The 18340-nt window shown below is 39.4% G+C and overlaps 1 protein-coding gene across 12 annotated transcripts; it reads left to right on the plus strand.

Annotated features, from left to right (window-relative positions):
* Positions 1–637: 637 nt before the first annotated feature.
* LOC124292475 (serine/threonine-protein phosphatase 6 regulatory ankyrin repeat subunit B-like) lies at positions 638–15678 on the plus strand. 12 transcript variants are annotated; one of them, XM_046729633.1, is made up of 7 exons: positions 2577–2677; positions 5497–5837; positions 5925–6023; positions 6655–6738; positions 7063–12042; positions 12247–12709; positions 13320–15678. In XM_046729633.1, exons 5-7 carry the CDS (start codon positions 7620–7622, stop codon positions 14014–14016), a joined length of 5583 nt encoding a protein of 1860 aa, XP_046585589.1. In that variant the 5' UTR covers positions 2577–2677; positions 5497–5837; positions 5925–6023; positions 6655–6738; positions 7063–7619; the 3' UTR covers positions 14017–15678. The 12 variants fall into 12 exon arrangements, with proteins under 12 accessions (XP_046585529.1, XP_046585589.1, XP_046585581.1 ...); XM_046729625.1 differs by having other exon boundaries at positions 7063–10002; positions 10207–12709; XM_046729600.1 differs by having other exon boundaries at positions 2578–2677; positions 7063–12412; positions 12617–12709.
* The last annotated feature ends 2662 nt before the right edge of the window (positions 15679–18340 follow it).

Raw genomic sequence — 18340 nt, forward strand, 5'->3', positions numbered from 1 at the left:
AATGAACTGAACATTGACATGAACAATGATTTGAACGATGAACGGAGCAATGAAAAGAACAATGATCTGAAAAGTGACATTAACAATGAACCTATCAGTAAGAATTGTGGGTATGGTTTTAGGTTGCTGAACGTTCTCCACCAACAGGCTACTGACGACGTTGAGTATGACAAGGACTACTGTGTCTAAAACAGGTATATCATAAATTAAATACTGTGATATATCTTGGTTATACAGTAAACGCGTGTATTACATGTTCGATGTCAAATAGTACACCTGTCTTCTATGAAAAACATTAAAGGTTTTCGCAATCGGCTGTCATGTTTTACAAACTGTAAGCCGATAGGTGTGCCCATACAGTGCCTAATGTGATTAACAGTCAAACCATGCGGCAAGCATGCCATAGGAATCCAATGAATTGACCTGACCCTCGGATCCATGAAAATGCCATACATAGATTAGGATAGTTTGTGCCTGAAGTCGGTAACCAAATATGGAATACAAACTGAAACAAAGTATTAAAGAAGAGTGTTGACGAGAACCATGATTTTAACCTGTCCACAACATAAGGTGATGTCGATATATAATAGACTGTTGCTGTACGAGTTGTCCCCCTTTATACACGATAACGAAAGTAGAACCCGGATAACTTCCTGGTTGTATGGACTGGTGGACCGCCCGCACACTATCAGAGTTTCACTGTAAGTTGTTCTTATTCAATGTTACATACTCTCCCACTGTCTCCATGCTTGGGATAGGACTGTTTCTGTTGACTGCTGTCTTAATGTTATTGTTTAGTTTCCAGTGTTACGAACATGTCATGATTTAACTGTTACCGGAGACCAAACACTTGTCTTCAAAGCTACTGCACACCCTCTGATATCAACGCTCCACGTAAAGGAGATGTACAGTAAAACTCAAACCAAAGCATTTATAAAGCATATAAAAACAAGCATCTTGAAGATGCTGTTTTTTATAATGCCAATAGTCTTCTAAAAAAAGTACTCGTGTTCCGGAAACTAGACTAGAGTTGCTATTATGTGACCTGACGTCACAGTGTAGAGTTGACGAGCTGCATTTCATTCGTGACCAATTCGTGTTATTACAAGCCAAGCTGAAGGATTTAATGTTGGCTAATGAACAGCAGAACTACTTCAGACTTGAACGATAACTCTATTCCTGAATGATTCTAATAGTTTTAACAATCACTCATTGCTGTATTTCATAAACGAATGAGACCTCTTTCATATACTACACAATTATGACGATGAAATGAATTTGTTGAAAACATATTCTGTGGTCGTAATTATTCCGAGCTTTTAGTGTTTTATTTCCAAATGTATACATCTAAATGTTTGTAAAAACGTTAAAGAGATTAATATATATCTATTCAGTGTACATTAATTTCTTCAAATTTCTTTGACATTTAGGAATTGCAGATTTTATCGTTTTCCTTTATTAGGTATTAACAATAATATTTTTATGTAATAAGTCTAAGTACAGAAGACATTTGTCAATATTAGTCAACATCAATATTAGTATCAATTATAGCTATCTAACTCATCTAGATTTACTACGTTTGTTTTCATAAACCAGGTCTGTGAGCATTTATTGTTTCTGTGGGGTATTCGGTGTTTTGCGTGTTCATAGTTCGGAATGGTGTTTCATGTTCCATTATTCCGATATTTTATTTTCCTCTTATTTCCTGTTCATAAACGTTCATAAACAATGTTTTAATGCAAGTTTGTGAGTTTGGAGGGTTTTTTTTAAAGTGTCAAAATAATGTTAAAGATATGTTCAGGGGCAACCTCAAGATATATCTATGATATTTACAAATGTTCAGTTAAGCATCTGTTTATTGCATGGCTTCTGACAAGTGGAATGAATTGGCTCAGGTTGTTAATCCGGTAATGACTTTGAGGGATCATTGAATGTGTCTTTCATACACTGTATATGTACTTTCGATTTATAACATTATTTTACAGATTAATCAGTAACAGAAATTTAGTCAATAGTTAGTAAATAACGACTGTATATCTGTTTTGATAGTTTGATAAATCAAGGCAACTAGGGAAAACATTAACCCCAAACAAAAATGGTGGAATTATCATCTTCATATTTTTCATTCGTCTTATCTTAAACATCTAGTTATTAAATATAGACAAGTCTGTATAGGTTTATTCAAGATTTGAATCTCTCGCCGTGAGTGGCTTATTTCTATTGACAATTGCAATTCATGTATCCCAGCTCAGGTCGTCATGCCTTGTAATCACCTGGCCCCGATTTCTCGAAACAAACTTAAGTCTGAGTTTTTACTCAAATTTGAGAAAAAGCAGGAAAATGCATTTTCCACAATGAACTGAAATCGATATTACACTCAAACATAGTTGACAATTTGAGTTGGGTAGATAGGCTACTTAAGTTGTTTGGGCCTTTTTATCTTAAAAAATGCAGTTGAGTTAAGAAATCAGCTGTTTCAAATTGTCAAACTCAGTTTGAAATTTGAGTAAAAACTTAAGTTTTTTCGAGAAATCGGGGCCTGAACGCCCAGCGACAAAGTGAGTCATAAGCTATAAATAGTTTTCCGGGCAATTCCTGTTAAAGCGAAAGCTGTCGGGCTTATGGGCACTTGGATATCATCAATAGTGCACTACCTATTACTGACTTTGGAAGGGAGGTAAGACAGAACACATGTCTGTTACATTATTCAGTACCAGAAATGTACTGACGAAAGGTCGAATTTACAGGACTCCCCTTACTGACAATTGTGTATCTGTTTTGATAGTTTGGCAAATCAAGGCAACTATCGGTACACATTAATCCTAGCCAATAATAATGGAATTTATGCCTTCCTATTCCTTATTCTTCGTATCTTTAAAACTCTGGACGGATGGACGGCCTGCACACAGTGAGATTTTTTCTGTAAGTTGTTCATTTTCGCATGCTGTTAAATATTCTCCCACACTTGGGACAGGACTGTTTCTGTAGACTGCTGTCTTAATGTTATTGTTTAGTTTCTAGTGTTACGAACATGTCATGACTTAACTGTTACTGGTGACCAAACACTTGAGTTCAAAGCCACACGCTCTCATATCAGCCCTCCACGGAAAGGAGATGTACAGTAAACCTCTGGAATCAAATCATTTATAAAGCATTTAAAAACAAGCATCTTGAAGATGTCATATTTTCTAAAGTCAACATTTGCAGCCAAAAAACGTGAGAGTTAACGAGCAAAGTTGACATTAATGAACAGCAAAACTAGAACCATAACACCGTAGTTGTATGAGTAGTTCTCATAGTTATAACATTCGCATATATATAAAGGAATGAAACCTCTTTGATATACTACAGCGACAATTATGAAGATGAAAATAAGTCTTGAAAACAAATTCTATTGTAATTATTCTCAGCTGCATCAGTCGAGTGACATTCATCGATTTTTTACCTTTCTCAATGCACTGTATTGTAAAGATGACTTTTGTATCCCATGGATAGATCTTAGACTACGATTGTTAGAATAAAGGTATCCAACATTAACATGCAAAGATTATGTTAGCGTGTCCCAACATATGGTAACGTAACGATAACTAGAAAATGAAACATATAACTTGGAACACAAGAGTGTAAATTGAGCCCCGATTTTAACCTGTCCACGACTGTGGTGATGTGGAAATATAATGGACTGTTACTGCACGAGTTCTCCCCCTTCTTGTACGAGGACGGACGTAGAATACTGGTTACTTCCTGGTTGTATGGACGGGTGGAGCGGGCGTACATAATGACAGTATCTCTGCAAGTTGTTCATGTTTAATGTTGTTTTATGCTCTGTCTCCGTGCCTTGGACTGAACTGTTGCTGTCAACTGTTATCTCAATATTATTGTTTAGCTCTTTCAACACCAGTCAACCAGAGGCATTTACTGCCATGACACCGAGTTCCCAGAGACTCTGAGGTCATAGATGCAGCCTATGTTTATGAAGGAAATTATAAGCTTGTAAAACGTTATTGCTACTACATCCCATACACCATTTAAAAGATCTAATCCTACTGTTGATAAATATGAAGTTTATTTTTATAATATTATTCAAATAATACAACTACAACTTAAATAAATTTATACTTGAATGAAAATGCAAGCTTACATTTATAACGTCCAGATAAACCACGAAAGAAGCAAAAACTATGGCGATTTTTTCCATTTGTGACATGTCATAAAATGACCGTGCCTTTTTCTTTTATATTTTCATTTTTACGTAATCAGAAAATTATTATAAAAAGATTACTTAAACAATATGTATGGTCGCCTATTTCCCGATATCTGTGGCTTTCCGCTCGGTAAAATGACATAACAACTGAAAATACCTCCGTTTTCGAAGCTTCGTATGAATAACATGCGCGGCAAATCGTTTCATGTCGGGCATCGTTCGAAAGCTTTGAACATCAACAATATCACTGTACCCTTGCCGAGAGTATTTTCACAGTTGTAAGAAGCGATTTTATTGGATAAAGATTGGTTTCTAATGACGCTTTTTCGCTACAGTCTGCTATAAAGGTCGTGATTGGTCAAAATCAGACACGTGACCTAAGGCAGCCAATTCTATGTCGAGTGTCTTTCCCAAGTTTTTGCAAAGTGGCCTATCAATCGGTATACTTTGTAAGATGGTTGTTTTGTTTCAGCAGATCTTCATAACTGGTAATTTCCTGGCGTTGATGTTAAGATCTATGAAGCTATGTGGCGGTTTGCATATGTCCAAGCCTGGTGTTGGTCATGCTGAAAACTTAGTGGCCCAAGCGATCTCAAACTTGCTAGCTCTTTGGCCGCCTTTGCAAAATCTACTCATACGTATTAATTGTCAATTTGGTGGATGAAAATGAAAAAAATAGGGTCAGAATTTTCTCCTGCATACTCCTGGACATTACCATATATGTTTATTTAATCATTTCGATTTTCATCTTGCATGATTTTGAGGAGGGGTGAGGTGAAATTGGGTTTAACGTCATGCTTGAGAATATTTCGCTCATATGACGACGTGCATGCCTGTGTATGTGTATCTGCGGCTGCTTGTACAAGCCCAGACTTCCGCTAGTTTTATAGTGCTAGCCCATGCCACAGTGAAGCATGAATACCCCACTCAGACACATTATACTGACTCCGAGCCGACCAGTCCTTGTTGTACCCATTAATGCCGAGCGCCAGACAGGGACCAACAAGTACCATATTTTAACGTCTTTTTTGTATGACGCGGTCGGGGATCGAACCCGCGACCTTCCGCTCTCCGGGCGGACGCTCTAACCACTAGCATGATTTTGAGTTTTAAATTTGACCATGTTCATTATTACCCTCAAACGTAAACTTATTTGGCGTATCTGAATTTGTGAGCCTGAAAAAGATGAACCTTGTCATGTCCGATTATTTCTGGTTGTAATTTTAACTTTTAATGACAATATTTATTGAGAAATACATAGACATATGATAAACTATTGACTTCATTTACAGAATGGTCTCATGAAGAATGGAAACTGGACCACTGACAAACTTTCCAGATGCGACAGAGTGCATACAGTCCCCATCGACATCAACTCTTGATGGCGCGGTGGCAGGATCAACAGCAGGCACACAGTCTGTTATTGAAGGGAACCAACACCAGGACATTCACTCCACACTGTCGCCAACACAAGATGGTGCTGTAATAGAAGGGAGTCAACAGCAGGGGAGACAACCCAACCCTTCCTCAACACAAGATGATGCTTTGGCCTTACCATCAACAGACACTCCGGTGGTAAGAAAATGGAGTCAACGGCAGGGTATGCAATTCAACCCTTCCTCAACACAAGAAGGTGTTATCGCCGTACCATCAACAGACACTCCGGTGGTAATAGAAGGGAGCCAACAGGAGGGGATGCAATTCAACCCAATTCATGAAGGTGTTATGGCCTTACAACGAACAGACCCTCCGGCGGTAATGGAGGAGAACCAGCGACAGGGAATTCAATCCAGTTCTCCAATAACACACAACTACATCGGTAAATCTTCCCCTACCATCACTGTCTCCTTGTTTTTGGAGCATACTTTCCCCATCATGATGGCTGCCACTGTACTTGGATAGAGTGTCTGCCAAGTTAAATACAAAATAGGACTGGTTCTACTCTAGATTTCTCTCAATATAGTATATCTCTGATATGTGGTCAAGCATATTTACACATCCTACAGGACTTAATCAAAGTCTAGAATGAAATGTGATGTAAGTTAGTTAAAGGATAGCGATTAAAGAACATTCTGGTTTCATATGTTAAAAAATATTGATCATCTTCACACATACTGTTATTAAAATGTTTAATGTCTGTTTGGGCTTAGGTCCTGTGTTATTGTTCGTTGTCATTCCGTCTGATAGCTCTGATTGATCACAATTTACCATGATCAATTTTCCAAAACTGAAAGCACACTTTAAGAACATAGTCAGCAGTTTGCTTGTTCCAGGTTGTTCAGTATCTCAGCAATTCCTGTCCACGTCACTCAACGTTGTTTTCATGTTTCAGATTGTTCTGTACCGCAGTGTGACCTGTCAAAGTCCTTCAACGGTGTTGTCTTGTTCCAGATTGTTCAGTATTCCACTCTCACCTGCTCAACGCATTCAAATTTTGTTTCTTGTTCCAGGTTGTTCTGTATCCCAGTATGATCTGTCCAACTCATCTCACACTTCATTGGGGAATCCCGGACATCGTGGCTGTGTATCACAAGGTAACTAATAGTGAAGGGTCACTCACAGCCTAAACATGTCTCCCATAACTGTGCAGCATCTTCTGTCTTCAGTAGGACCCGATTAGGAATGAACCTAACTGTAAGTTAGCATACTTTGTACATTGATGTTGTTACTAGTTTTATTGGAGAAGAAATATTTAAAAAATTAAAATATATTGCTTTTTGTTTAGTCCCTAGCCTTATGTGAAAATGTATTGTAGATTGTATGTATAATTATGCATCTATTTTACTTAAACACCAAATCCATCTGGTGTTACAATTTCTGGGAAGACGTCCTCTAGTTTCTGGTGTTCTTGTTTTCAGCATCTCTTAGCATCAGGATCAAGCAGCTGAATGAAGTGTTTGAGGGAATTCACACACTCCACACAGCAGAAGAACTCCTGAAAAAAACACAACCATGTGGCAGTTTGTGGAGCTCCTGGCGATGGGAAAACAAGCATTGCTCTCAAGATATGTGAGAAATATCTGCAAAAGAAATATGAAGTTGTGTTTGTTGAAAATCTTGAAGAGTTTCAAGTAGATACAATAATTCAACGACAGTGTGACATGCTGATTGTGTTTGATGATATGTTTGGTTCTGTAGCATTTCCATCCTATCTGCAGAAAATCAAGAAAGTGTTGACCGCCCTGGCTGATGATATAGTAAACATCTCAGTCCAGAAGGAGCAACAGGACAAGAGGAAGAGAGAGCTGAAAAAATTGAATGCAGACAAGAAGAATGAGACTTTAGGTGATGATGATTCAAAAGCCTCTACAAACTCCGCTTCATCTTCACATCTAGAACATACAACTGGAATGAAGGATGTAACAGACTTCACCAGTTTAAAATTAACCTCTTCAACCCTGTGAGTGTTATTGATATGACCACAACTACTCTGACTACTAAGGAAAAGGAATCTATAATAAATTCCTTCTGGAAAAGAAATCACATGTTTGATATCTCCAGTCAGGACAAGAACACAATTACACAGTTACATGAGAACGTGTTTGGGTTTCCACTCATCTGTCAACTTTACTGTACCAACCCAGCCTTCCAGATACACAAAATCACTTACTTCTTTCAGAACCCTGTGTCCTATCTTAGAGGTGACCTTGACACCATTATCCGTGAAGGTAGCAGCAGATCAGCAGCTCTCGTTCTCCTCGTCCTGTGTGGGGGGAAGTTGGACCTTGTCTCCTTCAAGTCGGGGACAAAATGTGCAGCATTGTTTCAGGTTGTAAAGGAGGAGATAGCGTCTTGCAATCGTACAGACATCGGTAAGGAGATCCGCAACTTTATCGGCACCTACTGTACAGTGGAGAATCATGTTGCCTCCTTCTCTCATCCATCCATCCACGACGCTGCAGCATGTGCTTTGGGCCATCTCAATGAAGAGTTGTTACTGGAACATTGTTCTCTGCAGTTGCTATATGAAAGAGTCAGACTTAACAGGGATGCCAGCTTTCAGTCAACCCACACTGATGATGTCACAAACATGATCTACATCACTTCCAGTCTACATCCTTTAGTGATCTCCAGACTGGTGCAAGGTGTCCGAGAAGGGTGTTTCAGATGGACAGTTGGCCACTCTATATTCAGCAACGTCCAAATAGCCTCCTCCTTCTTGACACAAATAATGCCAGACCTGCCCGAGATTGTTCACAGAAAAGATACGAAATCCGGTGAATGCTTTCTGTATTGGGTCTCAGTTTCAACTAACCATTCACTGTTTGAACACTCGGTGTCACTGATGTGTAGAGAGACGTACCTTTCAAATTCTATTGTCACTGACTTCTACGATAGTATCATAGGCTGTATACAGAGTGGCAATCTACTGTATCTTCAACGTACTGCTGCTGCACTCAAACAGCTTGACAGTTTTGATGTTGACAGGAGGACAAAAGACCACAAAACACTGCTGATGGTTGCTGCTGAGGCAGGACAGTTGGATGTGTTCAACTTCCTACTGAAAGAGGGAGCTGATGTTTCAGCGACAGACAATCGACATTGCAATTGTCTTCATTTTTCATGTAAATCAGGAAGCAAAGATATAGTAAACGTTCTCATTAAACAGTCTCAACATCTGATCAATGTTGGTGACGAAGATGGAGTTACTCCCGCTATTTTATGTGCTGAATCAGGGCAGGTGGAAATCCTCAAACTTCTTGTTTCGCACAAAGCAGATTTAACTAACACGACTGAGTATGCCAAGATAAACTCTTTTCACATAGGTTGCAGCAAAGGTCATGTATCAGTTGTAAAATATTTGCTGACGTGTGAAATCTTAAAGCTAGACATGCGAGGAGGAAGGAAGGATAAAACAGCAGTGATGTTGGCAGCTTCAAGAGGACTCTATGATGTATACAATCTTCTTGTGTCGGAGGGAGCTGATCTGTCACTGACTGATTCAGACAACAGTGACTGCTTTATGTTGGCATGTAAGGGAGGTAACATGTCTATAGAGAAACACCTCCTTTCCTTGGAAACATTTGACATCAACAAGCAAGGGGGAGCTTATTGTCGGTCAGCAGTTATGATGGCAGCTTCAAGAGGACACTATGATGTATACAATCTTCTTGTGTCGAAGGGAGCTGATCTGTCACTGACTGATTCAGACAACGATGACTGCTTGATGATGGCATGTATGGGAGGTAACATGTCTATAGTGAAACATCTCCTTTCTTTGGAAACATTTGATATCAACAGGCAATGGGGGATGTTTTATCAATCAGCAGTTATGGTGGCAGCTTCAAGAGGACACGATGATGTATACAATCTTCTTGTGTCGGAGGGAGCTGATCTGTCACTGACTGATATATCCAACAGTGACTGCTTTATGTTGGCATGTCAGGAAGGTAAAATGTCTATAGTGAAACACCTCCTTTCCTTGGAAACATTTGACATCAACAGGCAAGGGGGAAATTATGGTAAGTCAGCAGTTATGATGGCAGCTGCAAGAGGATACTATGATGTATACAATCTTCTTGTTTCGGAGGGAGCTGATCTGTCACTGACTGATACAAACAACAGTGACTGCTTGATGTTGGCATGTGGGGCAGGTGACATGTCTATAGTGAAACATGTCCTTTCCTTGGAAACATTTGACATCAACAGGCAAAGGGGAGCTGATGGTCAGTCAGCAGTTATGATGGCAGCTGCAAGAGGATACTATGATATATACAATCTCCTTGTGTCGGAGGGAGCTGATCTGTCACTGACTGATACAGACAACAGTGACTGCTTGATGTTGGCATGTTGGGGAGGTAACATGTCTATAGTGAAACATCTCCTTTCACTGGAAACATTTGACATCAACAGGCAAAGGGGAGCTGATGGTCAGTCAGGAGTTATGATAGCAGCTTCAAGAGGACACTATGATGTATACAATCTTCTTGTGTCGGAGGGAACTGATCTGTCAATGACTGATAAATGCAACAGTGACTGCTTGATATTGGCATGTGAGGGAGGTAACATGTCTATAGTGAAACACCTCCTTTCATTGGAAACATTTGACATCAACAGGCAAAGGGGAGCTGATGGTCAGTCAGCAGTTATGATGGCAGCTTCAAGAGGACACTATGATGTATACAATCTTCTTGTGTCGGAGGGAGCTGATCTGTCACTGACTGATACAAACAACAGTGACTGCTTTATGTTGGCATGTAAGGGAGGTAAAATGTCCATAGTGAAACATCTCCTTTCTTTGGAAACATTTGACATCAACAGGCAAGAGAGTATGTTCTGCGAATCAGCTGTTATGATGGCAGCTGCAACAGGATACTATGATATATACAATCTCCTTGTGTCGGAGGGAGCTGATCTGTCACTGACTGATAAATACAACAGAGACTGCTTGATGTTGGCATATGAGCGAAGTAGCATGTCTATAGTGAAACATCTCCTTTCCTTGGAAACACTTGACATCAACAGGCAAGGGGCAACTAATGGTCAGTCAGCAGTTATGATGGCAGCTTCAAGAGGACACTATGATGTATACAATCTTCTTGTGTCGAAGGGAGCTGATCTGTCAATGACTGACACAAACAACAGTGACTGCTTTATGTTGGCATGTGAGGGAGGTAACATGTCTATAGTGAAACATCTCCTTTCCTTGAAAACATTTGGCATCAACAGGCAATGGGGGATTAGCTATCAATCAGCAGTTATGGTGGCAGCTTCAAGAGGACACTATGCTGTATACAATCTTCTTGTGTCGGAGGGAGCTGATCTGTCACTGACTGCTACAGACAACAGTGACTGCTTGATGTTGGCATGTAGGGGAAGTGACATGTCTATAGTGAAACATCTCCTTTCCTTGGAAACATTTGACATCAACAGGCAAAGGGGAGCTGATGGTCAGTCAGCAGTTATGATGGCAGCTTCAAGTGGACTCTATGATGTATACAATCTTCTTGTGTCGGAGGGAGCTGATCTGTCACTGACTGATAAATACAACAGTGACTGCTTGTTGTTGGCAAGTAGGGGAGGTAAAATGTCTATAGTGAAACATCTCCTTTCCTTGGAAACATTTGACATCAACAGGCAAAGGGGGGCTGATGGTAAGTCAGCAGTTATGATGGCAGCTGCAAGAGGATACTGTGATGTATACAATCTTCTTGTGTCGGAGGGAGCTGATCTGTCACTGACTGATACATACAACAGTGACTGCTTGATGTCGGCATGTGGGGGAGGTAACATGTCTATAGTGAAACATCTCCTTTCCTTGGAAACATTTGACATCAACAGGCAAAGGGGAGCTGATGGTCAGTCAGCAGTTATGATGGCAGCTTCAAGAGGACTGTATGATGTATACAATCTTCTTGTGTCGGAGGGAGCTGATCTGTCACTGACTGATAAATACAACAGTGACTGCTTGATGATGGCATGTGGGGGAGGTAACATGTCTATAGTGAAACATCTCCTTTCCTTGGAAACATTTGACATCAACAGGCAAAGGGGAGCTGATGGTCAGTCAGCAGTTATGATGGCAGCTTCAAGAGGACACTATGATGTATACAATCTTCTTGTGTCGAAGGGAGCTGATCTGTCACTGACTGATACATACAACAGTGACTGCTTGATGTCGGCAAGTTGGGGAGGTAACATGTCTATAGTGAAACATCTCCTTTCCTTGGAAACATTTGACATCAACAGGCAAAGGGGAGCTGATGGTCAGTCAGCAGTTATGATGGCAGCTTCAAGAGGACTGTATCATGTATACAAACTTCTTGTGTCGGAGGGAGCTGATCTGTCACTGACTGATAAATACAACAGTGACTGCTTGATGTTGGCAAGTAGGGGAGGTAAAAGGTCTATAGTGAAACATCTCCTTTCCTTGGAAACATTTGACATCAACAGGCAAAGGGGAGCTGATGGTCAGTCAGCAGTTATGATGGCAGCTTCAAGAGGACACTATGATGTATACAATCTTCTTGTGTCGAAGGGAGCTGATCTGTCACTGACTGATACATACAACAGTGACTGCTTGATGTCGGCAAGTTGGGGAGGTAACATGTCTATAGTGAAACACCTCCTTTCCTTGGAAACATTTGACATCAACAGGCAAAGGGGAGCTGATGGTCAGTCAGCAGTTATGATGGCAGCCTCAAGAGGACACGATGATGTATACAATCTTCTTGTGTCGGAGGGAGCTGATCTGTCACTGACTGATAAATACAACAGAGACTGCTTGATGTTGGCATATGAGGCAAGTAGCATGTCTATAGTGGAACATCTCCTTTCATTGGAAACATTTGTCATCAACAGGCAAGGGGGAGCTGATGGTCAGTCAGCAGTTATGATGGCAGCTTCAAGAGGACACTATGATGTATACAATCTTCTTGTGTCGAAGGGAGCTGATCTGTCAATGACTGATACATACAACAGTGACTGCTTTATGTTGGCATGTGAGGGAGGTAACATGTCTATAGTGAAACATCTCCTTTCCTTGAAAACATTTGACATCAACAGGCAATGGGGGATATGGTATCAATCAGCAGTTATGGTGGCAGCCTCAAGAGGACACTATGCTGTATACAATCTTCTTGTGTCGGAGGAGCTGATCTGTCACTGACTGATACAGACAACAGTGACTGCTTGATGTTGGCATGTGGGGAGGTGACATGTCTATAGTGAAACATCTCCTTTCCTTGGAAACATTTGACATCAACAGGCAAAGGGGGGCTGATGGTAAGTCAGCAGTTATGATGGCAGCTGCAACAGGATACTATTATGTATACAATCTTCTTGTGTCGGAGGGAGCTGATCTGTCACTGACTGATAAATACAACAGTGATTGCTTGATGTTGGCATGTGAGGGAGGTAAAATATCTATAGTGAAGCATCTCCTTTCATTGGAAACATTTGACATCAACAGTCAAGGGGGAACTGATGGTCAGTCAGCAGTTATGATGGCAGCTGCAAGAGGATACTATGATGTATACAATCTTCTTGTGTCGGAGGGAGCTGATCTGTCACTGACTGATACAGACAACAGTGACTGCTTGATGTTGGCATGTGGGGGAGGTAACATGTCTATAGTGAAACATCTCCTTTCCTTGGAAACATTTGACATCAACAGGCAAGGGGATGCTGATGGTCAGTCAGCAGTTATGATGGCAGCTTCAAAAGGACACTATGATGTATACAATCTTCTTGTGTCGGAGGGAGCTGATCTGTCACTGACTGATAAATACAACAGTGACTGCTTGATATTGGCATGTGGGGGAGGTAACATGTCTATAGTGAAACACCTCCTTTCCTTGGAAACATTTGACATCAACAGGCAAGGGGATGCTGATGGTCAGTCAGCAGTTATGATGGCAGCTTCAAAAGGACACTATGATGTATACAATCTTCTTGTGTCGGAGGGAGCTGATCTGTCACTGACTGATAAATACAACAGTGACTGCTTGATGTTGGCATGTGGGAGAGGTAACATGTCTATAGTGAAACATCTCCTTTCATTGGAAACATTTGACATCAACAGGCAAGGGGATGCTGATGGTCAGTCAGCAGTTATGATGGCAGCTTCAAAGGGACACTATGATGTATACAATCTTCTTGTGTCGGAGGGAGCTGATCTGTCACTGACTGATACAGGCAACAGTGACTGCTTGATGTTGGCATGTTACGGAGATAACATGTCTATAGTGAAACACCTCCTTTCCTTGAAACAATTCGGCCAGGGTCAACGGGGATTAGAGAAGTATGTCTCTATTGCAGAAAGATGCCTCAACAAAGCCATTGTGAATCTTCTAAGGTCCTCTTCATCATGATGATAGTTGCCCCGGACTGAAGACTGAACGTTGTGAACATGGTGTCTGAACAGTTGTATGACTGATATATAACTGGCACTGCTCAAGCATGTATATAACATGTTATGATGACTCCTGAAGAGAATACATATCTGTGCTACTACGAAAGTTGATAAATCAATATTTTGTGTTTCAGTGTAACTACAGAGATTTAAAGTTACAATAGTCAATGTGTGTTACAAATCATACCAATTGCTTATTTTTTGCTATTTGCTACGTTACTGTTTTTAAGTAGAAATGTCACCCGAGAATGTGTTCATTATTTGATTATTCTAGGAGTTTTGGTATTTTTCCAACTGAGACAGGTGGTATAAAAAAATTAACCTTTATGGTACTGTTAAATATTAACATTGGATGAATTAAATTTTATTAACAGAGTTTTCGACCCAAAACCTGACTAGAAGTATTTAATACCAATCCCTTCCGTAGGCACTACGTCCAACCCTGACCTCGGAGAAAGTTTGTAAGCTGCTTGGTTCTTCTCACTTTTATCCTACACTAATATTGTAATGTTTCACAAATACTGTTTAATGAAGATTTAGATTAGGCCGCTGGGGGGTATTCCTCCGTTGGTAGATCATCAAGTGGCATAAGTGTTAGTCTTGCATCAGTCAGTCTCTGTATCTTCGCTTTTCGGTAAACATTCACAAAATGATACATATGTTATATTTGGGATTACACTTTCTCAGTAAAGTACAGATTTGGGATTCGAACCCACACCCTCAAAATCAGCAATCCCAGTTCATCAATAATATGGTCTGGATTTCCATTTGCATATGTGATTCGCTACTCTACTAGTATCGGAATGAAAGGACGATAACCTGTGTCGTTTATTCGGCAACATTCCACCTGCACCATCTGAGTCTATTTCTTTTGACTATGGTGACAAACATTACATCCATAAACTTTGTAAATACCCCGGAAGGTCCATTCAAACGTATGTACAGTTTATGCCTTTTGGTGATTCTATATTATTATTCTTCTTATTAATATATTACCGCTTGTTTGTTTCTTTGTTTATTTTACATGATGACAATGAAGGGTATATCATAAATTTTGTATTTATGGCTAGTATTGGCTACAACTAAAGTTACTAAAGTTATGGCCAAAGTCCTTGATTTATGCTGGAAGCTGAAGTACTTTAAGTTCCTATGATCTATGGTAAGGTTTTGATTGCTAGTGTTCTACTGCTCGTATTTTGTAAATATTGAATGTGATATTGATCGATGTGTTGATGAGAATATTGTATTATTTGAAATACTTCGTTTATAGGATAGCAAATTGTCTAAGACGTCTCTGTCAGATGTTCATCAGCATAACTGTTATCTTCACTATATGGCTTTGACTGTTCGACATTAGACTTTCACTCACTCACTCTTTCCATATAAGAGTAAACTACGGTTATAACAAACACGAAGGGGCCGTTTATTTTACCTCGTTATAACCATAGTTCATTATAACCGTATTTCGTGAATCGTTATATGCATTTCTGCTAAAATATGTAAAAAGTGCCGGAATCCCAAAAAACACATCAGTTCGTTTTAAGCGTGTTCGTCATAAGCATAGTTTACTGTGCGTCATAACATCTCTGCATTCTGTTCAGAGCTCTCCCTGCATACTGAATAAACGGAACATTTCCGTTTTGAATTTGACTCTTAGCTCAAAATTTGTAGTTGTTCCCACTGACAATGTCTCAAAGAATATAACCTGGATATGTTGGCATCATTACAATACTGTTTGAACAAAGAACGAGGTATCAGTGATGTGTCAGGTCACATATAAGGCCACAATGTTAACTAGAGTAGCAATTTACCAAAATATGGCATCAGCAGACACATGGCATCAGACTCCACAGACATGTCCAAAATTCATAGCAAAGAGATGCTAGGCTCAGCAAATGCACAACAGAATCCGTCTCTCGCAAATTGATCTTAATCCGTCAGTCAAGGAATGATATTCCTATAGTCACAGAAAGTATTTGACACAGGTGGAAAAAGGACTCTGAGAAGTTCAAACGATTTGTTTGTATTTATGCAAACAAATTTGAGTGAATTTCAGTTTAAAATCGCATTACCAGTTTTTCAGCCTACTGCATTTAAAAGGCCATGTTATGTGTTTATACAAACCTACATGAAGGTGACCAAATCAAAACAACTTTTTAAATTGTTACCCAACCTTTTATTTCAAAATATAACAAAAAAAGTGAGTATAATTCCTAACAGCCTTACACCATATGTATGTATTTCCACCAACATTTGTGTAGATTTGAATTCATGTTTGCAGAATAGAACCAACTTGACTCATTGTTATTTAATATTGACGTATCAATTTGACTTACTACACACAAGAAAGACATTCCTGTGTAAGTATCTGGATTAATTATCTAGATTTTGTTTCTTGCTTTTCACTATGGAAGTGATCTTTTGTGTATTTTCTCCGCTATTGATACTTTGCATATATATTTGTACCTTTGACTCATGTATCAATAAATTTGTTAACTCTAACTAAACTTATTTTGTCGTAATCATGCGAGAAGACTGGAGCTTTTCATTTGTTCGATGTGTGAAATTCATCATTTGCACTTTCGTGTGTATGTTTGTGTTTGTTTGTTTGGTTTTGTTTGTTTGTTTGTTTCAGAAATTTATTTCACGTTCAACCAGGTGTATAGCAACAAGGTTACATGCAAGTTCAGACAGATCGTAGTCTCCACCTACAGTTAATATTGATAGGATTCTCCTTGAATTCTTCAGTTTCAGATATATTTTAAAGTCATTTTGTGTATCTATTTCATTACAGCTGAAATTAAATTTTATTTAATTGCGAATTCGGGAAGAAAATACTTGCGATTCTGGAAATCGCTTGAAGAAATATACATTTGGACATGATTGTAAGGTGGACAGCCTGTAATAATTACATCATTATTATTGTTTAAAACAGGTTATAATCTAATTTTCGAGTGTTCAGTAATGTTAAGTACTGCTGGAATTAAGGTCGGTTGGTTGTTGTTTAACGCCGCACAAAGCAATATTCCAGCTACATGGCGGAAGTCTGTAAATAATCAAATCTGGACCAGGCAATCCAGTGATGAACATCATGAGCATCGGTCAGTTGGGATACGATAACATGTGTCAGCGAACCTGACCATCCGATATGGTAAGTTCCCTTTAACTACAAGCATGGGTTGCTGAAGACCCCTTTTTTCTCAAGAGTGCGCACGCGCACACACACGCACGCACGCACACACACACACACACACACACACCTATTCCTCAAAAAGCTGTATCCGCCCCTGTCGGGTATGACAAAAGTGACTGATGTTGACAGATGTTGCACAGACCATGGGCGGTATTCTAAAAAAGTCTTAAGTCCTTAAAAAAACTTAAGTCTATGGGAAATGACAAGTTCTTTTAAAAAACTTAAGTTTTGTCTTAAGTCACTAGTTTTTTCTTAGTCATATTCAATAAAGGTTTTAGGACTTAAGTTTTATTGTTTTTGGACTTATTTCCTAAGACTGCATCCATGAAGGCTTAACTATAGGATTTCAACTTAATCTGTAAGTAAGATGGCTGCCGCACAGCGTGTTTATTTGCCAAGATCAAACAGATTCAGTGATATGCGTCATGAGGAACTTCTTCAGAGATACAGACTGAACCAACAAGGTATTAGATTTTTATTGCAACTTGTTGGAGCACAAATACAGCCATTAACTGGACGGAATCATGCTATCGACGCGACAACAAAACTTTTAGTCACTTTGACTTTTTTAGAATACCGCCCCATGCTTCCGATTCAGTCTTCCCTCACAGTAACTATAGTAACTTAACTACCTCTGCTGAATCGTAACAAAACTTATGCAAAACAACAAAACTGTTCTATACTAAACAGAAAAAGAAACTTCACATGTGTCACTTTATGCTTAAAACCATGATAACCTACAGGTTAGAATACCCGAGAGGGGTATCAAAATCGAACAAGCTCCTACACCAGTTTATATTCTTCTATTCTCCCTGATAAAACACACAAATATAGAATTAGATGCAGGAGCTTGTTCGATTTCAGTACCACGTTCGCCCCCTCTCGCGTTCACAACGGCAAGTGCAAATTCCAATCACTGACAATCTTTAAAAGCTGCCTGAAGACGTATCTCTTTCAAAAGTGCTATAAAGATTGATTTAACAGAGAAAATGTAGCACCTCTACTGCAGTGTATTTTAATTTTGTGTAGCGCTATGAGCAAGCCCTATAAAGAGCTGTATTATTCTTCTATTATTAACGTACGTTGTATC

The sequence above is a fragment of the Haliotis rubra genome, unplaced genomic scaffold (assembly GCF_003918875.1).
Source record: "Haliotis rubra isolate DU_JTF1 unplaced genomic scaffold, ASM391887v1 Scf1138, whole genome shotgun sequence".
NCBI lineage: Eukaryota > Metazoa > Mollusca > Gastropoda > Lepetellida > Haliotidae > Haliotis > Haliotis rubra.

Excerpts from the sequence above, each read along its gene's own strand:
- LOC124292475 (XM_046729573.1), top strand. The coding sequence starts at position 7,620 with ATGACCACAACTACTCTGACTACTAAGGAAAAGGAATCTATAATAAAT. Across the intron at positions 12,710-13,319 it reads AAAACATTTGACATCAACAG|GCAAGGGGATGCTGATGGTC; the intron begins GCAATGGGGGAT and ends TGACATCAACAG.